General features: G+C 42.1%; 1 protein-coding gene across 3 annotated transcripts in view; it reads left to right on the plus strand.

Annotated features, from left to right (window-relative positions):
* PDIA5 (protein disulfide isomerase family A member 5) overlaps window positions 1-26,094 on the plus strand; it is a 103,292-nt gene that overhangs the window by 38,320 nt on the left and 38,878 nt on the right. For all 3 annotated transcript variants that reach the window (XR_005932690.1, XM_030018223.2, XM_041124412.1), the window contains exons 8-11: window positions 3,535-3,602; window positions 8,289-8,380; window positions 8,488-8,559; window positions 13,098-13,234. Coding sequence is in view for 2 of the 3 variants with exons in the window: in XM_030018223.2 (XP_029874083.1) it covers window positions 3,535-3,602; window positions 8,289-8,380; window positions 8,488-8,559; window positions 13,098-13,234 (369 nt within the window). In the remaining variant the exon portion in view is untranslated. The remainder of the gene's footprint in view (window positions 1-3,534; window positions 3,603-8,288; window positions 8,381-8,487; window positions 8,560-13,097; window positions 13,235-26,094) is intronic.

Here is a 26,094-nt window from a genome sequence, read left to right on the forward strand (position 1 = left end):
ATGCTGAGTGCGTAAGTGTTAATTCATCTGTCTGAGAGTGCCTAGCTCTCTGGCCTGTACGGAGCTGTAAGTGCAAACGAGTATTGCACATGCATTTACTTTTGCAGTTTGGGCCATAACATAAGACAAGCTGGTTCCACAGAAGCGAAAGATCTCTGGAGGAGACCATGTAGTTGAGAAAAAACCCAACATATTTGTTCTTCCAAACTGTAGGCAGAGGGAACAGTGCAGTGGTCAGGAGCAGGAACATCTTTCCTACTTCATCCAGGAGGTACCCTGGGTGTTCCTACTCACATTCCAGGAGCAACTTGAATACAAGTAGGATTTCATGGCGGGGGGCGGAGCAGGAAAGAAAGAGAAGAGCACATTGGAGTAATTGCATTTCTTTTGTGACCTTGACCTTGTATTGCTGCTATCTTGTCATTGCATTGGCCACTTGTTCCTTAATTTTGCAGATTTACAAATGCTTTTTTGTGTTTCCTGGTGACTGGTATGTGAGAGGCTTTCCAGCTCTTCAGAGCAAGATAGCGTTGCACCGGAGTTGTTGCTCAGATGGAAAGCAGGGGAGCCATGAGAAAGGAATGAACATGTGACCTAAGCTAGAAAAGCTTCCCAGCACTGCCCTGATAGGGAAATTGATGTTAGGCACCACTAGCAATTTTCTGGCTGATGCTCTTTAAAATGGTGTCCCATGGCAGCATTTTCTGGTGTTTCTCAGTGTATTTTCTCTTCTTCATCTTGCCTGAAACACCATTCCACCTTTTTAATCTCATCTGAATACTGCCAAGATGGCCAAAATTGCCCAAGACTTAGTTTGATGCATCACAAAGAGAATGTTTTTTCTTTCAATTAAATTAGTTGCAGCTCTGTGCCTTCAGACTCTGCAGCAGGATGGTCCTGCGTGGACTGGCATGGTGTATGGTTATTCCCAGTCGCTGCTGCCTTAGCATCAGTGGGAGACGATAGGCCTGCTCTGCCTATAAATCACCCCTTCAGGGAGAGTTCAGCTGCAGAGTGCTTTCAGTTTACCTGTATCATGAATAATTGTTTTCTACAACTGAGTCTCTTCCTCAAATGTGCCTTATCTAACCCTTTGTTCTCTTTGAACCCTTCCCCCAGAAACCCTCCTCCTTCCAGTTTCTCTTCATTTGAAGTAGCAAAACACCTGCTAGTCTTCAGTGCTGTAATACTTTTACTGCTTTCTAAACTGCTGTGAAGGAAGCCTACTTGTAATTTTTTTTTTCTCCCCTCTGATTTCACAACTCTTAACTCCCTCATCTTTTATTTAACACATCAGACCTTCTGACTTGGTTCTTGTCCAATTTTTCTTTTCTTACTCCTGTTACTGGAGACAGAATACATCCAGCAGTTGCATTAAAATACTGGCTTTGGGCAGCTGAAATTACTGGTTACATACAGATGTTACCTTTCATAACTGGGAGCAGCAAATCAAGGCTGGTCACTAAAGGAAATTCTGCTTTACTTGTGAGGGGTGACTCAGGGAGGTCTTTGGCACGAGAGGACATCAGAGGATTTGTCTGGGAAGCTACGGGGAAGACAGCTGCATTATTTCTTTGCTTTTTTGGAAGCAGGGGCTTTAGATTCATTGTGGCAGATTCATAGGAAATGGGCTCTTTCATTACGTATCAGTGCAGAGGAAGATGAAAGCGACTGCAAACTTATATGTAGTTTCTTTAATATTTCAGGAATGCTTGGTCTGGGTAAAACAACTCAGAGCAAAGGCATGCTTTCCTTAGAAGATATTACCTGCCATTTGGAGACCATTCACTGTACTTTCAGACTTTATAATATAAGTCAGACAGCACTAAAGATGAAAAATTAGGTATACTTATAGGCATTCAGATTTATTTGTAGTTAACTCTGTCAAAGACGACTCCTGCAGGAGACAATCTGGGTTTGGCAACAAAAAGGAGCAGTTTATAACATCACTGAAAACAGGGCCTTAAAAATGGAGGTGTTAACTTGTGGAAAAGTTAATATGTGTTTAATTAAGCCCCCCCTTTTGACACAAAATACAAGAAGAGAGAACAGAAGAAAACTAGTTTTTTGAGGTTACTCTTCTATGCCTGCATAGGGATATGTGTGGCTTGACAGCATCCTGAAGAGTATAACCCAGAAATGCCTGGGCAGGAGAGGTTGTACTGAAGTGGGTTTGGGAGTAACGAGTTTGAGGCAGTAGCAGAGCTGGGAATGGAAGGACTGTAGGGCTGATGGCTGGGTGTAGGAGGCTGGTATGTGCCTGTGCTCCAGAAGGGAGTCCAAGGAGAGTGGTAAGAGGTGGAAGAGGGAAAGAGAGGGAGATCTATAGCTGGGAGAGTTTGGGGCCTGAGGCTGCTGAAGAGAGAAGAAACAGAGGATCCACAAGATGGTGTTAACAACTCGTATCTCCTGATGTCTGTCCAGTGGTGTGGATGAAGCTGCAAGATGTCAGCGGGCCTCAAATGAGTGGTCCGTGCCCACCGAGAAATTGTCATTTTGACCAGCACTAATTTAACAACCTCACTGGCAATTTGAGCAGAGAGATCAAAAGTGGAAAGACTGCAGAAACAAGAGCTCTCTTTCCTCTGATTAGAGGATGTTCCTCCCAGGCATGCTGATGTGATCCTAAACCAGTGGCTGCAAAATCTGTTCCTCCTTTCTGGAAGTTACTTTCAAAATTCTTGTCCCTTCACTGGAACAAAAATTTTGACTACTGCCCCGTGGTGGACCCAAGAGTTTCCACAATAAGTGTCTGGAGTGCTTGGGCACAGCTTCCTTTCTTTCATGCTGTCTGCACTCCTGCCCCTTCCCATGTGCATGCACGTATTTTACTTGGCAGGGGTGAAACCTGCTGCTTACAGGGTGATTTACTGCTAATCTGCTTAGCACTCCAGAGCCTCACCAAACAGCTCTTAGTACACTCCAACTATACGTCAGTGGTCTTCCTTACTCGCCGTTTGTCTTTCCCTCAGCATATAAAGCTATTGTATCTTACAAGGGCTGTTGCTGCTTCTGAGTTATGTCTTCTCAATTAACAGAGCACTGTTTAACTTTTGATGTCTGTTTAATGTGTTTAGGAATGCTTCTCAAATTAATTTCAAAGACTTGTTAAGCTGGGATGAACCTGAAGTACCTCCCCCTGTCCCTTAAAGACCAGAAATGCACAAAGCTTTTTGTTTGAGTTCACAAGCATGACATCTTCCATTGACTTTTGATATGCGAGTTTCATCTTACGTTCCCTTCTGCGCTCAGCTCAGAGCCTGGGGAATATAAGATGGTGTTACTCTTTCCAAAACTGGGATGAGAAAAGAGTATGAAAATGAATAGCATGAAAAACATGCAAAATTAGCAGCCTGTAACAAGTAATATTCTTAGAAACTAATAATCTAATAATTATTTAGTGAAACACATAAAGAATTTTGTTCTAAAATTTTTTTAATATAAAAACATGTTGTTTCATATGGTTTGGAACATAGATCCTTTAGAACAGGCTGAATTGTTGGCATATTACTTACACAATTTCTTTTTTATCAGGGTGTGGTGTTTGTAAGAGAATGATGCCATCTTATCAGCAGGCAGCCACAGAACTGAAGGGTAAATATGTAAGTGAGAAGATAAGATTTATATGAAATTAAAAAAATCCTTTTAACGCACTTTTTTTTTTTTTTTTTTAAGTATTTAAAACCACAACTATTTATTGAAGTGGGGAGTTTTTAAGCCAGTTGAAACAAAACAGAAATGAATGACTCTGTTCCAGATACCGTCAGGATTCTCTCTCTTGGTTTTTATTCTTTTTAAAACTTTGGAGAATGAGGTGTTAACTCACTTGCCCTTTAGATCCAGTGTAGTTCTTGCCATGGAAAAACGGGCTCTGACACTATGTAGGTTTATGTTTAGCCTCTAATTTGTGTCTGTAGTCCTTTTGAGCTCATTTTGGTAAAGATAAAGAAATGTTTGCCATAATGGGTTCGATCAGCTTCTTGGTCTGATATTTCATAGCAGGGTCAGGGATGGATGCCTTTATAGTAATAATTAATCCACTTTTTTAGTGGAGAATCAGTGTCATGGGAGGGGGGGTTCCCTATGTTAGCTACTGATTGTCCTCCTAGCCACTAAGCATAAGCATTAATAAAATCATACAGTTTTACTATAGCTCTGTCAACAAAGTTAGCATTCATACCGGATTGAAATGAAAGTAAGTTTTGACTGTAGTAAAATCCATCCACAGCAGTCAAAATAATTTAATTACCTGTTTGTACTAATAAGGTGTATTGATGTCTCAAAGCAAGTCAAAGGCACTTCTCTAGTTAAGGTTTTATAATGTGTTTAATGTATAATTTATATGATACCAAAAACACATGAGTGACAAAGAAATAGGATTGTTGTTTTATGGCTTTAGTTGGCTTTGGTCTGATCCTACCTGTTGGATCATTCACTGTTGAGTTTACAGGCTTCCTCCGGAGAGGCAGCACATGATGAGGCAGAGATGAAGCACTGCTGTTCATCGCTAGGGCAGTTCTGGCCATTGCTGCTCATAAGCACCGAGTGCTGTCAGACTTTCCATGTTTTCCCAACTAGTTGTTTTTCAGAAGTGTTTTCTCTAAATCCCTGTTTGTTTAGGGCTGAAATGAGTGGGAGTTGTTCAGATTTATTTAGGAGACTGTACAACCCTTGAAGATATTTTCAAGAGTGTTTTCATCTAGCCAGGCAGCACTCTAATGACATCTCGCCTTGGTGGAGCGTGTGCTGTGGCCTTTGGGTAGGCACTCCTGTCTTGCACAGTGGGTACATTGCGAGGTGTGGGGTGGGCAGGAATTAGGAATGTAAAGAATCACCTACAGAGGTAGTGCCAGAGAGAAGGTATGCTGCAGAGCGCTATGTTCTCCTGCAGTTATCCTTTCCTTGTCTATGTGCAGCTTGTTTTATTAAATTCAGACTGGAGAATTTAGACTCCAGATCTCTTCTAGTTTATTTCCTTCCTCACTTGGAAATGGTTTCTGTAGATCCAGACTAATCCTGCGCAGTTGAGTGACAGGGCTGTGACACAGCTCTGAGACTGACAGTGCCTGTGTTCGATGCAGCTCAGGTCAGGGGTGCTTTTTGCACTGAAGTGTTTTTAGTGCAGGATCAGTTCAGAGGAAGGTCCAGTTATGCCACTGCCACTTGTGTCTTTCACAAAAATCAGTTTGTTCATCTAAATTTGACCTAATTAGCTTCCTGAGTGGGACGTGTACACGGTTTGCCATCTCTAAACTTAACTGCACTGTATCCATCATAAATTATCCACGGGGTACTGTAGAGCAATGTTGACCTCCAGATCAGACTTTGCTGGAAAGTTTATGATTGGTTTGGATGAGCTGAAGGGTTTGGCCTTTTAATCTGACCTGTCATTAGCTGTCAGGATGTGCCAGGCTCAAAAGCGCTTATTGCTATTATATAGCAGGAAAATGAAATACAGTATTGCCTATTTAATAGGTCATAAAAATGAAAAGGTGAACTGAACCTGTTGCTGGTTGTTGTGTTCTCTTGGAACTGTTTGTTTCTTGTCCTGGTACTGTTACTGAGAGGAAGGCAAGGTGGCATTTTCAGTGTTACATTCGGTTTAGATCTTACAATTCCATTACACCCAGTGCAGAAGGAAAAAAGGGACTCCGAATCAGAAGAGGATGGCTTATTTTATCATTGGCACGAGAGATTCCTGTGGTTTGTGGATAGGGTGGGCTCTGGCGAGTGACTCGAGATGAATTATGGGCCCAGTGCAGGGAGGAACTGGTGGTCAGCAAAGCACTTCAGCATCTCCTTAATGCCCATGGACTTCATGAGTGTGCCAGAATGGTTTACTCAGTAAAGACTGGCTTCAGTGTGCGTTTAAGTGCTTTCTTCCTTTGGTGCTTGTCTTTTTTTTTTTGGTAAACACACGAGACTTGATGTGTTTGAGAATATATACTTGAGAAGCATCAAGTTCCTATGCTTATTTCAGATATCAAATAAAGGAAGCCTTTGTTTAACCTGTTCATTAAACTTGGCTCTAGGAAGGCTTCAAGTGGTGGTGTGAGGTATGAATTTTGGAGCAATCCCATCAAGAAAACTGTGAAGCAAGGACGGGGTCACAGGAGAACAGGAACAGTCAGAAGCCCAGAAGACATGGCCAGCTAGGAAAAGTTCAGAGTCAGTTTAGGTTATAGGTAACTTGATAGAGAGCAGGTAAGTGTTGAAATATGTCAAATGTCACTGCAGAGGTGAAAGGAATAAACTGATCTTCGCATCTTCTGTGGCTATTACAAGAGGTAATGGACTTAAATTGAAGTCAGGGTCGGTCAGTCGTTTGTTAAAAGCAAATTAGCTAAACATCTGGCACAAATAACTTAGGTATAGTGGGAGGATCCTGGCTTTGGGTAGTAGGTGTATTTTGATGGTTCTTGACAGCCTGATATTACATAATTCTGTCATTATAGGCCAGCTGAAGCTGTTACTTTTGTCATTAAAAATGAATCCCATTGTAATAGGCTTTTTGCTAATTATGCTTCATATGATGTATGAATACCAGAATGAATCCAAGTTACTGGCTTGTATCAATCATTGCAGGCTGGGTGGACACAGTGAAATTGTAGCAGAGTGTCTGAAATGGCCGGGAATGCCCATTTAAGACCTAGGAAATCCTCTGAAAGTTCATAGCAAACATGAAATCTGGTAGACTGGTGTTTATGAGGGCATTCGTTAATGAACCTGGTTGTCGCTTTATAAAGCAACCACTGTGTCTTGATCCTATTGCATTTACCTACCCTCAAGTGGTGACGTAAAGGATAAGGGAAGGGGAGAACTGGGTCTAGATAATATCATATGAATTAAGTGAGTCTGGTTGTTGGAACTACAAGGAGAATTCAAAGAAAGAGACTTGGCCTGCCAGTATAAACCCTATTTCTGTACTCTTCTCACTTAACTTTCCTTTATCCTTTCTCAGGATAGGAGAGAGAAAACAAAGTATCTTTTTGTGACTTTCCAGCACATTCTTAGAAAAGGTTGACCTTCAAACGAGGATTTTCTGCTTTAAGATTTATGTCATGCTGGCTCTGAGCACATTTGGTTGGTCTGTGCAGTTTGCTGCAGTCAGGAACCTGGTATTAAATTCTGATGTGGTATTTCAGCTGGAAGGAGAAAATCCTGTTTTTGAAGGGGGAAGGAGGAGGGGTTTGGATTAAGATCCTGCTGCTGAAATGATTTAAGCTGTCAATGCCATTAAACTAAGTTAATCATGAAGTGGTATCTCAGCAACTCACAGGTTGCAGGTTTGACAGCAGAATGACCTCTATATGAATCCCATGCCCACAGAAACTCAGAATCAGTCCCATCTTCAAATTTTCAGGTCAGAAATTTTTGAAGACAATTGGACAGGGCACAGGATAAGTTGCAGGGCACAGGGTAAGTTGTAGAAGCCCTGACCCTGAAGCTCGGGGTGAAGGGCTCTTAAGGTGGAAGATGGGTTGGGACAGAGGGAAGGGAAGGGAAGGAGAGGCTTTTTGTTTCACTTGCTAGTCTGAAAAGCTGCTATGCTTCTGTGCCCCTTTTGATATCTGTAGGACAAGGTTAATTCTTAATTCTCATTACACCCTACCAGTCAGGTTAGTTAACATATTTAAAGCATGTAAATGCCATGTGGTATTTCCTGGGCTCATGGAAATAGGGCATGTTTTACTTTCACATCAAAGTAATGCTGATTTCCCCTTGCCATTCAGTAAGTGTATTTTTGAACTGGGATAATGCCAGTGCTTGGTTGGTTAGAGCTTCTGGCCGTTAGCTGAGATTGTAAATTCATTGCTGGAGTTGAAACCAGAGAGATTAGGGTGGAACTTCTTGTGTCCTAGCTAATGTTTGGATGCAAACTAAGCCATGTACTTGCAGAAGAAGAAAAAAGAAATCTAGTTAGGCTCGTAGCTTAAAATCCAAATATGCAAAGAAGAGCACAAGTAGTATGATTGAGAGCATTCCCTTTAGGTATTTCTGCTAGTGGGTGAATAAAAAGAAACAGAGACACTTCCAGGGCAAGGAGGAGGTGACAAGCTGATTGGTGTGTACTTCCTGTGGACTAGACTCAAATATTGCTCTGTTTCCCCCTTGCACAAATTCAGAAAAACTTCACTGCCTTTTACAGAGATCCCCTTGCTTTACTGCAACATGAATGAAATCAGAATCTGCCCACAGCTAAGTTGTTTTTACTTAACTCTTTAAAAAAAGTTGTAATGTTCCTGCTATATTGTAAGAATCAATACGATTATGCTCTGTTTTTTCAGGTTCTTGCGGGGATGAATGTTTACTCTGCTGAATTTGAAAGGATAAAGGAAGAATACAATATCCGGGGATATCCTACAATCTGCTATTTTGAGTCAGTTATGTTTTGCTACTACTTTAGAAATCATCATACGCTCAACTATAATTGCATATTCTTATCTTCCAGGGCAAGGACTAAACCTTGTTTTGTTGCTTTAACAGGAAAGGAAAGTTCCTGTTCCACTTTGAGAACTATGGTGCTACTGCAGCAGATATAGCAGAGTGGCTGAAAAAGTAAGGCATTGAAGTTCATGCACTCCACCTTTTATGTACTCTTCATTATTTACAGAATGTAATGGTTTAGGAACAGCCATCTCTCCCTCATTCCCTCTGCTCAGAAGAGCAAACAAAACTACCCCGCTGAGATTGGCTAAACTAGTACAGAGAGATTGCCTAATGTTTGGTTTTTAGCATGCATGCCTTGCATTTCACAATTGCATTTTGTCTGTAATAGGAGACTGTCTGTGGACCAAAATAAATGCAGATGCACAGATCTCAGCTTCATTAAAAATGCCAACTTAAATTTCCAGCAATCTTGGGTGCCTGAACTTAATACCTTGCAAAAGGTCTGACTTCTGTTGTTTTATTAAAAATGTATATACCAAGTGTGCAGTTCTCATTGGTTCTTCAACCTTTAGCTGGAGCCTTTCAAGTGTCTCACAGAGCCAAACCGGAGATCAAGGCACCCTGGATTGCTAGTCATTTTTGCAAAGTCTGTGTTTCCTGTCATGACATGAAGTGGTGTAGAAATCATCTTGTTCTACCTAAAGAGAGCTATTTGCAGTCATAAATATTTTGAGGGCTGAATGAGCCTATGGGCCTAGCAGTTGAGACAGGGAGACAGAAAAAGTGTGTGTGTATAAAGTTGCTCTTCAGCTGGTGCAAATCAGCACATTGTCAGTGAAGCTGATAGAGCAGCTGGAGAGAGCTGAGATAGTCTGGTGATGGAGAAATACCGTTAGCAGTTAGCCCCAGCTCTTGGGCATTATGTCATCTTTGTAACCCTCCCTTGTTTGCTGCAGCCACAGAAATAATCTTGAAATGAAGCTAATAAAAGGAAACAAATGCATGGGAAGGAACAGACAGTTGCAAACTATTGTGATAATATGGCTTAGCAAAATTGGCTCAGAATACATGTGTTTTACTGTTCCAGTGGGGCTATGTTGAGGATGTGTGTGGTTGCAGGTAGCCCAGGGTCTTCAGCAGTGGTAGGCTAGGTGCTTCAGGACTGGGAACCCATGAATGAAATGACAGCAGCATTCCTGTTAGCAGCAGGAGATACAAACACTGCAGGCAAGTACTGCCCAGTGGATCAAAGAGGAGGAATTTAGCCATAGTCTTTAAGCCTCATTTAGTCCATTAAGCCTTCAGATATAAATGATCAAGATGGCAACTCCAGCAATGCTGAGGAGATGATTAGCCCTTGGAGCAAGGATATGACTTCATCACCTGCACTTTATTATGCTTTGCAGTTTTGCAAGGATGTGGTTCTCTCTTGGCTACCACATATGAAACATTAGATGTTTGGGGTGGGTTTTTTAGCCCTGTCTGCCCACATAGTATCCAGATAATCCCTGTAATATGCAGTGCCTTTGTATCAGAGCTCTGACAGCAAGTGAACACAACAGCTACTGGAGGCAAAGCGGAACAGCTGCAAGCTCTTTCCAATGATAATCTCTGCTAACAAGCCACTGTGGGCTTTGGCTGATATTTCAGCAGTCCAGAGCTAAAGACAGCTGTTTGTCCTCGCTTAGTGTTAGTGCATGCTTATTAGTTTCCCAAAAGATGATCTGAGCAGTAGCCTTCTTGCCCCTTTTTTGTATAATATGTACAACTTTTAAGGAAACCACGTTGAGAAATTATGCATACTTGGATTTTGCCAGTAATTGATGTTGCAATTAAAACCGTACATGGGGTAAATCTGCTACATGCATAATATTATATTACTCTGAGGAATCTGCAGTACAAGTAGTCAAATGGTATGGCAAGAGCTTTAGGAAAGCCAGAGTGTAATTAGATAGCTGCAGGGTGTATAGGCTATATTTCAGAATAGTATAACATTAAAATTGTGTCAGGAAGTTACTTGGATGCGAGACGTTGCTCTGTGGAGCAGGGGCATGGCAGTGCCAGAGTGTATATGGCAGCCCATGGTGAGGAAAGCCAGTGCATTTTTATACTGTGCATGCATGTGCTGTCATCACAGATTCTTGAAAGAGAATCCAGCAGATATTGAGCCGTATGAAATGACCTATTTTTTGTGTACACACTGCAGAAAAGCAACTGTTTTCTCTTCTCTCTCCCCCCTTCTCTGTTTTTTTTCCCTCTAAATGTTACTGGTAGAGTGCTGAAAGTGGTTGATCTATGCTAATATTTTTGGGAGGGCATGATATAACTTAATTAAGGTTAGAATTATTTCAGTTATTGAAAGGATGTTTTCCATGTTCTTTCCTCTCAGAATAAGAGCTGCTAGTTTGGAGGGCTCCAACACCTTTTCTTTTACTACTTGTTGAAGGTGCTTCTTTCTTATGCTGAAGTGTGCTAATGCATCAGTCTTATGGATACTTAACCTCTCTTATCTCCCTAATGGGCACTGGCTACTATCTTACGGAGTTTCAGATGTTTTCATAAGGCAATAGAGAGAAACCATCATACAGCCTTACTCCAACACACAGCATTGTTAACATGAGAGATGCTATCTTGTACATACCACAATTCTTTCTCTTTTTTCTTTTTCTTCCTTTTTTTTTTTTTTTTTTAAAATCTGATACACAGCTCTATCAGCCTAGGTGGTAGGCAAGCCAGACAGCTTCTTGCTGCCTTCAATAGCTGCTTAGTTTGTCTTGCTGTTTTTATGAACTCCTCTTGGGCCCTTCCTTAGCACCAGCTACTCAGTTAAATCAAGCACTTGTTCTCTGTTCTTAATTGAATTAGCTCTTGATAACTCTTCCAGAGTTCTGTCATTCTATTTTTGGTCTTCAGGCGTTGGATGTGCCTTGTCTCAGTTTTAAATGACATTTTAGATTTTGCTTGTTACTTCCTCCAGGCCTTGAGGTGCTTCTTACCAACTCCTGTGTAGGCTTATTAGCATGCACAGCATTTTAAATTGGGCCATTTGAATAAACATCCTGTGCCCTGCTTTACTAATTCCTTACTGAAATAGGTCATGCCAGGCCCTGCTAAACACAGCGTTCTCCCAGTGCTTTGTAGCCACTGTGTGCGTGTTCATCATGCTCTGACTACTCAGCCCAACTCCCCTTCCAAATTCATTAAGTGTCATGGTGTTTTCTGGAAAGCCTTCACTCTGCCAGGATAACCTGCAGATTATGGCTCTCTTACAGGCTTGGCAACAAGCAAACTGATTATCTGCTAAACTTCTAGACAGTAGGCTTGTGGACGGGGACCTGCTTTTTTTCTCTTGGCTGCTTGGCCGAGTGCAGCTCCAATCTTTGCTTTGATTTTGTTTCTTGGTTTGTTTATCACATAAGCAGCAGCAGAGGTGTGCATCACAGTTTTGCATAGATTGCTTAATATTCTTGGATCATACCCATTGCTTACATCAACAGAATTTGCTATCTGAATCTGTGTATCTTTCTACTGCTTTTTTTATCAAATTAGGCTTTCAGCCTAGAAATGAGCAAGGCAGGATAAATGAGTTATCATCCGTTTGCCATTCCTTTTTCCAGGCAGCTAACACAATAATACATTTAATCAAAAATAGTAAATCTGCTTTCACCAGAGATGGGGTCACATCCAGACCTGTACTTTGCCAAAGAATTTGGGGAATTTTGGGGGTATTTAGAACTCATTACTGCAACTGGCAAGGATAAAATAGCTTCAAAGTCTGGCTCCAAATGTTCATGTTTGGGTGTCCTTTATGTGAACACTGCTTTAATAAATAAAATGTCAATTAGCGTAGTTTATTTCATATCTGCCAAATTCTCTTTTTAATGTACATTAATAAAAGCCAAGAACAATTGTTTAGCGGGATGATGAACACTGAACTGGTCCAGAGGAGCTTGGGTTCAGTTTCCAGATTTGCCACAGATTTGTCTTTGAGCTCTGGCTCTGATCCGTCAAAGATGGCTAAACTCAAGTGCAATCATAGTGAAGTCCATAGAACATGTCAGTTCTCTTCTAGGTTAAGCATGCAGTTGAGTAGCTTTGCTGAATTTGGTCTACAAGCCCACTGCCAAGTGAGGACGTAACGATGCTTCCCCAGGTCACAGGGTTGTTCAGGGTAAACCCATATATTCCTGGAGAAATGGTCTGCGTAGCTAGCTTGTTGTCCCAACAGCGCACCTTCTTTCTCTGTCAGCCCTAATCATGCTGTCGGTATTCAAGGTGACTGGTTAGATTGCTATTGCTGCTCACTACTTTTTTCTTTCATTTGCAATGTCTCTTGTGAACTACAAAGTGTGAATGCTGTGAAAAAGGGAGCATCCTGCTGAGGAAGGTAAAAGAGTAACAGAAGATGCATCTGATTTCTATAATGTAATACCCAAGCAGTCTGGTTATCTCCTCGCTCCATCCCCTTCCATTGCTGATCCGTCCTCATGAGCTTCTTGTGGACTTTTTTTATTCCTCCTCTAGTTTTATCTGAGTTTCAGTGCTTATGAGTTCTGGGTGGGTACAATTGTGGAAGCTGTTCAGTAGGGTTAGTGTGTCATACATATATGGACATCTGCACAAAGTGATTCCTTGCAGTCCAACTTGCCAAAATGACTGCTTAGCACCAGAGAGCTGCTTTTAAGCTGTGTCTGTTTGTCTTGTAGCCCACAGGCACCTCAGCCACAGGCTCCAGAGACTCCCTGGGCAGATGAAGAAAATGTAGTTTATCACCTGACTGATGAGGACTTCGACAAGTTTATAAAAGATCATTCATCTGTGCTAGTGATGTTCCATGCACCATGTGAGTTTGTTTTTTTTCTATTATTCTGTACCCTGAGCCAAATGCTTGCTAACAAAACCAATGATGATTGTCTGTGGAGGTTTCACAGAGCCATGAACTCAAAGTCCAGGCTTTTCTTGTTTGTGACGATTGTTAAATACACAAGGCATGAAATATTTGTGAAGTTGCTGACTTGAAGTTTAGGACAGAGATGTGCTTCTGGAAGTGACACTTTGTTGGGTGAGTCAAAACATAACTGAAGAGTGTAATGATGCTTAAATAGTCTGAGGACTCATCATTTTACAGCATGATTTCCTATTTTCAGCTCATGTTCTGTGTTGTTTGCTTTCAAAGCAGAACTCTGTTTGATTGAGCAACTCAACCTGAGAACCGTGAGCTCCTGAGTCCTTGCTCATGGCTGCTGATGTGTCATTTTGAGCATTTTCACTCCTGTGACATGGTTTGTTCTCTGGTAGTGGTAAGGGGTGATGGTGATTACATATTGTGCTGAAGTATGTCAAAACTTGATCTAAGTTCAGAAAGTCCCCAGGACTTTTGAAAACTAATGCAGAGCTGGTAGTGATACTGTTTGGCTGAGAAGACATTGGGCTGATTTTTTTTTTTTTTGACTTGAGGTTTTAGCTTGAGCAATAAAATGCAGCGAGTTGCCTTCAGAAAGCTGTTCCAGCCACGTCGTCCTCCTGTACGCTGTTGGGTGGAAGAGTGCGTTAACCACTTAGTTCACTTAGGATGTAACTTGTTTCAGCTACATAGCTGGTTCTACCAATTCTTTGTGTCTGCGATGGAAAGTTCAGGCTCAAATCTGCTATGTTGGGTGATACACAGCTTCTGCCTTCTTTCGCCGCTGTGCTGGCAGTTGCACTTGGGTGGGATGTTCATTTTCATGGGCATAGATTTGAAGGTTAGGACTCTGGAGGCAGGCTGTGTGCTCACAGCTGAACAACGGAGGGTCTTGGCACAGAGGCTGAAGTCCTGCTTCCCTTTAAGCCAGCAGCAGTTAGCTCCAAAATGCCTTTTTTGAAGGTCTGCTTATAAGACTCATTTGAAAAACATACCATAATGAATTTCTTTTGCCCAATGAAACGTCTAGCGATTTGATCCCCTGAAGCAGGTGGCTGACTGCTGTTTTGTCACTGTGTTCGCTGGATTATTTGTACTAATAAAAGTGGGACTGGAGATTAACGCCTGGTCTGAAAACCAAAACACAAGTAGCAGAACTGATGAAGCCTGGCTTGCTCAGGAGTTATCCTTCATTGCCCAAATCCTTCCTTCCCCAGATTTCCATGCACCCCGGTGTGCAAGCAACAGCATGGGCTGCTGCTCCTTGGGAGCTGTACGCTTGCTGGTTTGGCTGAACAACTGCTGCCAAACAGAAACGTAACTGCTGAATTTCCTTCCTTTCCCTCTCTGTGCACAATGGCTTGGGATAAGTGTCCTTTCTCTCTAGCCCCAGATTTCTGTATAGTTACAGAGATTTAGTTGTATTTAAAAGCCTTGCCATTTTTTTGAGTTTGTAAATGGGCAAAGGAGTCCAGTCGTGTTAGGAAGGAAGAAGAGGGGGAAGAAATGGACAGTTGGCCCTGCAAACCTTATTCCTTTAGGAAGTCAGATTAAAAATAGATGAATACACACAACTACAATCAAATTTTATAGTAAATTCAAGTTAGTTATAAATCTGAACAGGGCTCTGTTCCATTGGTTTTTTTTTTGTTTTTTTTTTTAATATTTTCTAAAACACAAGTAATACAATTTTAGGGCTAATGATATTATGTGACCTAGAGGAGGGGCATTTCCAGCTAGGTATGTTTTGTACTGAGGGGCATTCTGTGCTAAGGTACAGCAGTACTTTGGCAAATGCTGTTTTAGAAGTAAATCAAATGCATGAATTGGGCTGTTGCAATCTCCTGATAACATGTTCCTGCTGCTCAGAATTGGGATAAAGAATGTTCATTGCTAGAACAACTCCATTTTAAGTACAACTTGAATATTTGGGGCATTTTATTTACATTCAGGTGGTAGTGGTATGCCTACGTGCAGAATCCAGCTTGTACATGTGTAAAAGTCTGTGTTCATAAGAATCCTCTCAGGGCATCCTCAGCAGAGAGTGTAAGGCTTGCAAACTAATTAATGACAGACAACTATCATAAACAGTTATCTCCATGATTAAAAGATCTTCTCCTAGCACTTCTTAAATGTGCTAATGGAGTCACCTTATGAATATTAGGAGGTAAATTACTCCAGTAAAAGAAGCAGTAAAAACAGAGGACATCTTACTTGTTTTAACCTTGGTAGCTTAGGATGAGAAAGTTTTTTTCTAAAAATTATGTATTAATAAAAAAAATTGTTGAAACAGATGTACAAAATAGGCCCAGCATGGAGGATATACTTCTGTGTAATTAAGAATAAGCAAGGGGATTTCAACACTGGCCTGGACTTAGCAAGTACTTAAAACCCTGTGTTGCCATGCAGCATACATGACTTGGAAGATTTTCTAGCATACTATCTATCCATCTTGTGTTCATGAGAAGTTATTTTACTAGAGGGAGGAACTACTTCAGTGATGCTTTAATTGCATGGTCAGATGGCCAATGCATTAGTAGAGTGTAGTACTGAAAGATGTGTTGGGAATTGTAAGCTTTTTACCTGCACCCTACCCACCTACACACCCCCCCACCCCTGCTGAGTGCTGAAGATACAGCTGAACCAAATGCATCCCTGGTAAGTACCTGTGAACTGCAGAATTAGGCACTGTGATAAATGTGGCCAATTGGGTCTCCATGCCTGTGGCTACTAATGATCATCCCTGTGGACCACACTATAATTATTTACAATCAGTTGTACTTACTAGCCCAATTAAAGGCGTCACAGCATTTTGTGTTAAGTGCAGCCTAGCATTACAAGGTTCAACTAGAGCAGCTACGTGGAATTTAAATACATCAGGAAGGTCTGCAGCATGCAACTTGCACCTCTTGCTGTCAGAGACCTTATACCTTTACTGCAATAATTTAGCACAACCATTAAACAGAAGATGTGCTGGTTCCAGTCGTTACTGCCGGCCCTGAGAAACGTGGGTGAGTGTGGGTGGGCAGGAGTTCATCCTGCTTTTGTTTTGCAGGTCACTAGGGACATGAAGCAGGATTTTTAACCTTCTGAAACTCCGTTGTAAAGCCCTTAAGAGGATGTTCAATAAATCTGAATATTTAGCATAGGTAAACAGTGACCCAACCAGCCAGGAGTCTGAAAGCACTCTCTCTCCCCAGCCATCTGTGAAGGGTGTGCAGTGTCGTGCTCCTTAGTCAAGCACCTTGCTGAAATTTCATAATTGCTGGTGGTGAGCGTAGTGTTATCCTGAGTATATCCAGGCTGGAGTCTTGCAGACATCTGAAGTGTTTTTTCTCTGTGTTGCTGTTGGACCCAAAACCTTCAGTTATGAACTGAGATCTCCTGCACTATACAAAAGAACAAATGAATGTCCCTTTCCCCCAAAGGTTTTGGAGTTTTTGCTTGGGTTGATCATATTTGCTAACATGAGATAGCACAGTTATGTTAGTGGGCATATTTCCGAGTCTGTAACAGAAGATGTATTGCACCAACCAAAGCTATTTCTGTACCATAACATAAATAAAGACACCTATGCTCCTTATGATAGTCTTCTAGGAATGAGAATAAAGACTCCATGTCTTTATGTGGTTCTTGATATCTGTGCCTACAGCTGATCAATTTATTTAGGTGCCCAAGACGACAGCTGAGTTCTGAATGTCTCTAAATATGGGTTATGCTGCCAGTCAAGTGTTGTTAAATGCTTTAGCAACACGGGGACTTGCTGGGACTTAAAATGCTCCTAAGTCACTTGAGCACAAAAGCGCCCTGTTTATGTTTTCAGTTTCCCCATCAAACTGTTTAGGAGTCAAATGCAATTTTAAAAATTATTCTGTCTGAAATATTTGCCAAATTAGTGCAGGTTGCAGTCTTTCTGACTCAATTTTCTCAAAGGAATAAAAACCCCATGAATTGCCCTTTCTACGTTTTTCACAGCATTGTTCTCCAAAGCACATCTCAGAGTCTTGCACAAAATAAACCTAACCAAGTTGCTGATAAGTCAATTCAAATGCTACTGAAAGGTGTTTAAAGTGTAGGATTGAAATTAAAGTCAATCCAGAAATGGGTTCTAAAAGTGTCTGCTTTTCATGCACACGAGTTACTTTTCATTATGTTTTGTTAACACAAACGACATTGCTAACATTTTAAAGTGTACGTGTTCTTGCAGCCTCGTGCAGAATGATGTCCTGGTGCCACCATGAGCTGTATGTAGCCTCTCTGTGTACATTCAGCAAGCACAGATCTGAGTAGTCTCTGATGCTAATTAGCGGTGATTGTCAGTCACCTCTGATGGTTGCTTGGGGTTGCTTTTCCTCCATCTCATACCCCATTAGCCATAGTGAAGTCTGTGGTCCAGTACTGATGCCAGAGGTAACAGGGTAAAAAGGCACTTTGGCTGTACTGTTAGTGTGAGTGTGCCTTTGCTTTTTAAAGGATTAAACTATTAAAATGTTTTTCCTGCAACATTTCTTCCTTGTACATGAGCTTAAATTCATCTTAAACCTGTCTTCTTCCCAGCCTTCTTCGTAGTACTTCTTCAGAGACTTTATATAAGCTGTAGTTGCAGGACTTAAGGCTAGAAAAAATGCCAGTACCCTTTGTGGGATATTGGAGCCATCACGGTTTTCCTCCCTTGATAAGGAGGGAAGGCAGGGAAAATGCAGCTCCCCCCGCCCCCCCCCCCCCCCCCCCCCCCCCCCCCCAATTTGTTCTTGGAAACTGCTTTGGAGATACAGCCCTGATATACCTTTTCTTGCTCTCCTCTAATGGAAGGGAGGGCAAAAATAAATCTTGAGATGATAAAATGTCCTATAGTTTTGATGTGTTGTTGAAATGTCCGTGAAATTCCTTTCCTGTCCTCAGATATTTTCTCTCCCTTTATAAACCAACGCCATAAATTACGCAGTTGATGCTTTCCAAAGCCAACTATTCAGCTGTGCAAGTTTTTAATTGCACAGGGAGCTGTTTTATCAAGTTAGCTTTGAAAAACAGCTTTTCACACCCTTCACTCCTTCCCTCCTCCCTCTGGTGCATTAAAACCCAAAGTTTTAAGCCACTTTGTGGACTCATTATTAAGAATGCCAACCAATTAGCCCAGTACAAGATGAAGGCCTCCAGCTTCTAACCAAGCAACGGACTTGGATCTCTCCCTGCCAGCGCACCGTCATTGGTTTCAGTAGACTTGTTTTTGTTTCTTACTGCTGCATGTGGTGAGATTAGGTTGTAGGAATCCATTGCTCACTTTAAATATAAAGTAAAGCAAACCCAAAATGTGCGCACAAAATCAAATCTGTTTTTTTTCTAACTGGGTTTTACAACGATAAATAAATAAGTCTCCCTTTCAGACCCCCACTGGTTCCCTATGAAAGAAAACCCACTGGTTTCCTTGTGAAAGCAGGCTACCATTGCAGTGAACGCTAATTGGTACGTCTGTTGGCAGCCTCAACAGAAAGGCCATGAGTTGAAAAGGCTGAAGAATTAATTTACTGTGCAGCCTGAAAAAATAGCCTTTCTAGCACAGGTCAGCAGCAGCCTAACATTGGCAGCCTGTGATAAATAAATAAATAAATCCTTAAGTTTTTCCATGTTAATTCATGATTCAGTCAAGGATATTTTTTTTTAAATGTAAACCAATGCACTTGCACAAGTGGAGGTTACAGGCTTGTGGGTTATCCAAACAACAAGCAGCACTGAGTATAGAATGGATGGAAATAGCCTTTAATTTTTGTCCCTGTTGTATCTGACATCTGTGATTTTTAAAATAAAATGTTGGCTGTGCTCAGTGGCTATGTAGAGAGCTTTTGGCATCTGCATTCAGATACACAGCCTCTAGGATAAAGACAAACGGTAGGTAGCTGGGAACCTGTTCTTATTAGACCTGTGCTAGGAACCCTCTTAATTTATTTGACATCATCTAGTGGTAGCTCTTCATAAGAAGCTTATGCTTGTCTCTATTGATGGTATCAGTTTAGTTCAGGTGGAAAATACTCTTTCATCACTAAAGGTCTGCCTTTGAGCCTCAGCCTTGGCACCAGCCAAATCAGGTGTTTTGAAGAGAAGCCGTACATCTGTCTGGTGTCCTCATGGAGGGGTCTCAGGTAGCTTCCCAGGAGGAGCATCAGCAGCTGCAGTAATAGCATCTACTCTAGTGTTCCTCCACATCTGCACTCTGTCGTTGTTTGCACTTGTATAATGTTGATCAGTCCTTCGTTGAAGATAACTGTGTGTGAGAAAAGCTTATTGAAAGCCAGAAGCTGCAGAGAAGAGCCATGTTTTCAAAATGCACTTTAGTTGTGTGAAATGGCAGGGGATTGGAAGCCAAAAACTTGGCAGGATGTAGCCCTCGGTCAAGGGTTTGCTTTAGAGTTTCCTGAAAGGTCTTTATAAGCTTTGACAATCCAACCTCACGAATGAACTCTGCTTTTTAAATTGGAATTTCCGTATGGGCAATACTTAAGAAACAATTGTGCCTGTTATTCAGTGATGCTGTAGTCAGAAAAAAACGAAGGCAAGCTGTTCTGTGCTGCCTTGGCTGCAGCCTGAAAGGATTACTGGAAGCTTGTCGTGTGTAAGGCAGGTCATGTGTTTGTATATTTGGAAGCTTGGCAGATGCCATATCCATGTGATATAGCTGTGTGTGCTAGTCCATGGGACAATACACAAGGAGGCATCCATTGCTTGCTGTGGGCTCAATCTTGTTCCTACTAGACCCTGCAAAAATGTTCACCTTGCTCTTAGAGTAATTAGAGAAAGCTTTGAACAAGGCAAACTTTCTGGACCATTATGTAGGCCATAGGCAGTACCTAGCTCTGTTTGGTTTCTTGGTAAAACAGTGCGGATGGCAGGATGGGCTGTTGCGATGCCCCAATCACTGAAAGATTGAATTGTGCAAGGGCACTGGGATGGTGAATGTTGCTGTTTAAGAGTCTAGACAGACAGGTGAAGAGATCGTTTCAGTTTCAGCATCGCGTTTCCTGACTCTCTACATCCCTTAGGTGCCTAACTTTAACATTGCCTTAGTGCATTTTTAATGAAACGTATAATAAAATGCTTCCCTGGACAGTTGTAAATTGTGCTGACTTTCTGTTCATCGTATGTGTGTACTTTCTAGCTGTACGTTACGGGCAGGCTCCTGGAACAGATATATTCTTCCTATAAACTAGTTAGAAACAGGTAAATTCTTGGCTCCTGAATCTGCTTCCACTGAAGTGAGCAAGTTCTGACTGTTGATTTCAGGGAGGAGGAGGACTGGGACACTCAGACTAGTTTCATCAATATTTGAAAGCATGTAAGTCTACAACAGGATGTTGCTTGATATTACATATATTTGAATATCACCAAAAATCTCAGGGAGTATAAACAGTTAAGTGCAATGACCTGCCTCATTAAACTGCTTCCAGCAATGATTTTCAGTGGAGATTAATCACACATTAAAACAGGAGTTCTTGGAAAAATGGAGAAGCTGACATGGATTTTTCCTTTAATGACCATCCCACTTAGGTTTCTTGAGGTTTTAAAAATAAAAATCAATATGGGTTTTTAGTGGTACTTAATATAAATAGGAATGTGGAGAGTATAAAAATGCTAATAACTAGCTTGTGCAGTAAAACTTGATAGGATACCTAATGAAAAGGGTGAAGACAGTAACGACTGAGTCCATTGTCTCTTTTGGGTCGGTCTTTTGATACTAGAGCACACAGTTCATATAAGATTATTGTCCTTTTGAAGCAGTTTGTGCTCTTTGAGCAGGGTAAAGTCATAAAAAAGGATGATCCAGTGATAAAAGCGATAGCCTTGGCCTGGAGATGTAAAAGTTTAGTTCCTTGCCTGGCTTTGATTTGTACAGTCATGACCCAAGTTGCTAAATATTTATATCGGTTTCCAATCTGTGAAGTGGAGATAACATTTCACCTTGCATGGGAGTTTTATCTAGCGAGCCACATCCAGACTGCAAGACGCTCCAGTATTGCAAGAATTGGGTTACGAAAGACACACGAACATTGCAAAGACTTGATTAACATGAAGGAGGTAGGATTCTGCCTTCGGCATTCCCTGGCTTGTGGTAGACAATCGGGTTTTTGGCCCCCAAGTTGAGAAAACCCGATCTGCCACTGGGTGAGCACATAGCTCAGACAAGATTATCGCAGCTAGAACTGATGACTTGCAGCCTGGTTACTGCCCATGCCGGGACTTGAAGGGAGGAGCCTTGGCTTGCTCTGGTTCAGCTTCGTAAGAGAAAGAGAGGCAAACCCAGACTTTTGGGGTTTTCATGGTTACTCTGCCATCAGGCTGGATCTTGACTTGCTCTGTGCCATGGTGCCATTGTGGGGGACACGGCATGTACTTTGAATAACTTAGTTGCTAGCAGTTGTGGGTATCGAGAGCAGTATTCAGGACCGTATTAAAGGAGGAAAGAAAGGAGCTGAACTGCAGATACTTGGGTTTTGTGAAATTTGGGGGATTTGTTCAAAATGCATCGCTGTATGGTCGCCTCCAATAGGGAGAAATTAGCTTCTCTATTAAAGAAGACATTTGTGAAGGCGATTCCAATCAGAAAAAAATCTTCCTGTGGATGTATGGCAGGTGATGTGAAGGGAACATTAGTTTCTTTGGGGATTTGCTGCCTCATTTCTCACATTACTATTGCCTTCCCTCTCTCCTAACAAGCCCTTGACGACTGAGACTATTGCAGAGGAGTAGCTATGGCTGCCGGGGGGCCAAGGGGCAGCTGAGAGGTGACAGCTGAAGGGAGACTCGCCCCATTCTCCCCTTCTCTGGGTATCTGTTGTAGATTATTTAGTTATTCCAAGTGGTCTTTTAAAAGACTTCTGTAACTTTAGCTGTGAAAGTCCACATTTGAGTGTGCGGGTTGGTTGACTGTCCTCCTGCAAGCTTGACTCCAGTGTATGTGTAAGCCCTTAACAGTCTCATGGCAAGTTCTCATAGGAGTGAAGCATAACTTATTTTTATAGGTTTACTTTGCTTGCCTCTAATGATGGGTTAACAGTAGGAATTAGCTTTAAGAATTAAGCACCAGGTTTATTTCTTCTGAAATAAATTAATTTCCTTGCCTGGATAAGCTTAATATACAGTGCAGGGCTCTCATTTGGAAAGTGCCTTACAGTATTTCTGCTACTTGAATCATTACCAGTAGAGTTTTCATTATCAAGTTTATCTTCCTAAATACTTTTTGGCTTCAATTTTTATTATCCTGTGGAAGGTAGAGAACTTATTTAAAGGGTAAATAATGAACAGAGAAACCTACAGTGAAAGATTGCTTGCCTGCCTGTCTGCTCCTTGTGCCCTTTCAGATGGTGAGTCGGCAAGTGATGCTGTCTTTCCAAGTTACTAATAAATGAACCCATTGCTTTGATACTGGGGCATTGTGCTGATGGTGGAGGTTTGTCTTCTGGGGTCCTGACTGCTTGTGGTTAGCGAGCATTGCAGCACACTTCTCCTAAGTAGGTGAATGCATCTCAGCTGGTAACCACTTTTGCTCTGATTTTGGACGAAAACTGTGCATTCTGCATAGTATCCCTTCCTGATACTTGACTTTTATATGTATCTTCACAGTAACAGCCAATGTCCCCATTGCTTTTAACATCCCTGCCCCATAAGCTTAAGTGCTTTGGGATGTACCTTTCTTAGGAAGATCTCTTTGCATTGCATCCCTTTTGCCCATGTTTTATATACAAATTGCATCCTAGGAAATCATTTGCTTGCTATGCTGTTTTCCTGAGCTGGACATTGAAAGCTATTTCATCTAACCTCTGTTCTCTGGCATTTTCATTGCTAAATCTGAAGTATAAAGTGGTCTTCCGTAGTGGGGTAAAAGTGTGAAGGAAAGCGGTGCAACTTCTCTTCCCTCCCCAAGGCAAAATCTTGTTGATCATCTGGCAATGGAGAAGGGGGGGGGTGTCTTTTCTGGATGTGGAATAATTATGGTTTAATTGAGAAGGAAACCTTCTGGTAGTATTTTTCATAAATTCTCAACAATTTCACCTTAAGGCAACCATGCTGTTGTCTCTCTTTCACATTTCAATAGGCGAAGATTAATTTTCAACACCTACTCAGGGCCATGTTCCTCCAAGCTGGTGTAGGAAGTGTAATTTATATCTCTTGATGCCAGCTGATCCACCTTCCTTCACTTCTTCTCCCACCCAAGAGAGATGGTAGGAGGCACCATCGTCTCCCAACACTGATTTCTAGCAGTTGCACCATATAGTTTTGACTAAGAGGGTCTATACATGTAGCGTAATCTCCAATAGCTGGAAGCTGAAACCAGATTTGGAATGGAAATAAGGAACAATGTGATTTTTTGTTGTTAGTTTTTGTTATTAGTTTATTTATTCTAAATAAAGATGGTGATTAGCTTAAAGATAGTTCCTGGACATGTGCTGGGGTCCGTGCTGTTGCAGATGGGGTTATATTTTTCAAAGGCTAATTTCAGAAGCCCGGCTCAGCCAGGGCTCCCTGTGAGGTTAAAAGCAGAGAGAGCGCACTTTGAGGGCAAGATAGAGCAGAAATCTCTCTCGCTGCTTAACTCTCAGGGATCCCTGGGAGGTAGCATAGCAGCCTGCGGCTGAGGTTAGCCTTGGAGAATATTTACCCTTTCCCCTGAGCCTTTATGTCAAGAGAAGATATGCTCCAGTGTGACCAGAAATGAAGGCAGAAGCAGTTAATCAGGTCTGTTGTCTTTTAAACCCCGTGGAGGCAGCCTGCAGGACCTGCTCCGTGCTTCTCCCCCTCTGTGCTGAGCCTTCCCCTGCCCAGGTCTGTTTCTGGCTGAAGGTAGCTCTTCTGCCAGAGCTGTGAATATGGCATGGATGCAGACAGGGTTCTTGGAGGATACGTTTGGTTAAGCTCTCTTCTCAGTTTGATCTGATTTATCTTATGTAATGCAGTGATCTGACTGTCTTTCTTAAAAAAAAATTAAATAATCCGAATTTGTATTCTAACTGTTACGAATCTTCTGCCGCTGAGCAGTTTCAGTGATGCTGGGGGGGGGGAAACAGTTGTGCCAGCATAGAAAAGACAATCAAGAATTGGATTTCAAATGCTTTCACCTCTACAGCCAAGGTGATCAAGTTAGGGAGGTGAGGCTTGGCTCGCTCAGCGTGCATCCCCACGTTCCAGGCAGGTGTCAGGTAGTTCATGGGGCGGTCTGCTCCCGTGGCCTGATCAGGAGTTCGTTGGTGTGCGCCCGAACGGTTTGGTAGTGACCCGTGCTGTGGTGCTCTGTTCTCGGTGCCCCGAGGCTTTCCCCCAGGGACCTCTGCGCCTGCCGTGTGTGCTCTGCAGCACGTGCACGACGTGCTCCCAAGAGAGGCGGCGGCTGGGGTGGGGTCCCCACCGCCTCAGCAAGTCATATGGATAGGCAAAGGGGTGACCGATTTGTAGTCATTTTGGGCCCCGACTTCACACCGAAGAGCTGCTGGAAGCAGGCAGGCACTTTCTTCTGTGCGCACGTGCTGAGATTGGATTTGCACAGATCGTTGCACGCACAGATTGCCTGCACTGTGGGTTTGTGGTAATGCCAGTGAGATGGTGATAATGGTGGGGACGAGATGCTGTACTGCTGTACTGCTGTCCTGTCGCTGGGATGAACTGTGCAGCCCGCGCAGCCGAGGCATTAGGCTGCAACCTCATAAATGTAGCGTGACTGCAGTAATGCAAACTGCTGAAGTATTTTGCTTTTAATTCTATATTTCTTGTTCCTCAGAGTCTTTTCCAGGCTGACCTTTCACAGGCTTTGTCTTTTGTAAAGCCATAAAGCTGTCTGCTTGTCACTGATCCCTAAGCAATGTAATACTTGGTCAAATCAAACCTACCTTTAGAAGTATAGTAGTGAGGTGGGGGCTCTGAATTTGTGTATGCATGCACATATTTCTAGCTGTTGAAAATTTGAATTCAATGTCATGTTAAAGGTGTTGAAGCTGTTCTTCCTGATTTTATAAGAAAGCATCAAGCCTTGAAACGTCTTTGTCTTTTAAGTATCTGGAATTTTACCTGAGTGGGTAGTGCTGCTGGTGAGAACGAGATGGACGGTTTGGTGGGAGTAAGTACCCAGAGGGAAAAGGGTGCATGAAATTTCTTAAGTCCCTGATCCGTCATAAGGTGATTTATTTTTTTTTAAAGCGGAAACCTGGAGATCTGGGCATGGCCTGATGGCTATGACCATTATGACTATTAAGTGAACATGCAACCAACACGGTTGCAAATTTGTACCTGTGATTACGGGGAGAAACAGCTGCTTTTGTCATCCTCCCTCCCTGCCAAATTTGTGGATGATTTCCCATCAGATGTCTGCAATGCAGATGGCTAAATTATGCAAGAGAATCTGCAGCTGTTGTAGTTTATGCTCTCCTACACCGGTGAAAGAACTGTGAGCTGCCTCATGCCAAACCTTAGAGCTACTCTTCTACATGATGCATAAGAAACCTTTGCGTGTTAAAGACTTCCATGGCAGAAGAGAATACATTTGTGTTCTCGCATTGGTGCTACGACGGCTGAGACTTGTGTGTATCCTTGCCCTGGCTCCAAGGATTGTGTCTCCCCATCATGTACACGTGTACATACTCTTGCTTTTATATACACAGGTGTATGTTCAAAGTTAACAACAGGGGATGCATAAGGGCTGGCTGTTCTGCTGTGTTGAGAGGTCACTGTTCCTCTGGGTTTAGGAATGGAGAAACCAAAGGTGTATCCCCAGGTGTTAAATGTTTAGAGAGAAAAGGTGCGTCTGAATTTTTTGAGATTTT

This window comes from Aquila chrysaetos, chromosome 6 (assembly GCF_900496995.4).
Source record: "Aquila chrysaetos chrysaetos chromosome 6, bAquChr1.4, whole genome shotgun sequence".
In the NCBI taxonomy this organism is placed as follows: domain Eukaryota; kingdom Metazoa; phylum Chordata; class Aves; order Accipitriformes; family Accipitridae; genus Aquila; species Aquila chrysaetos.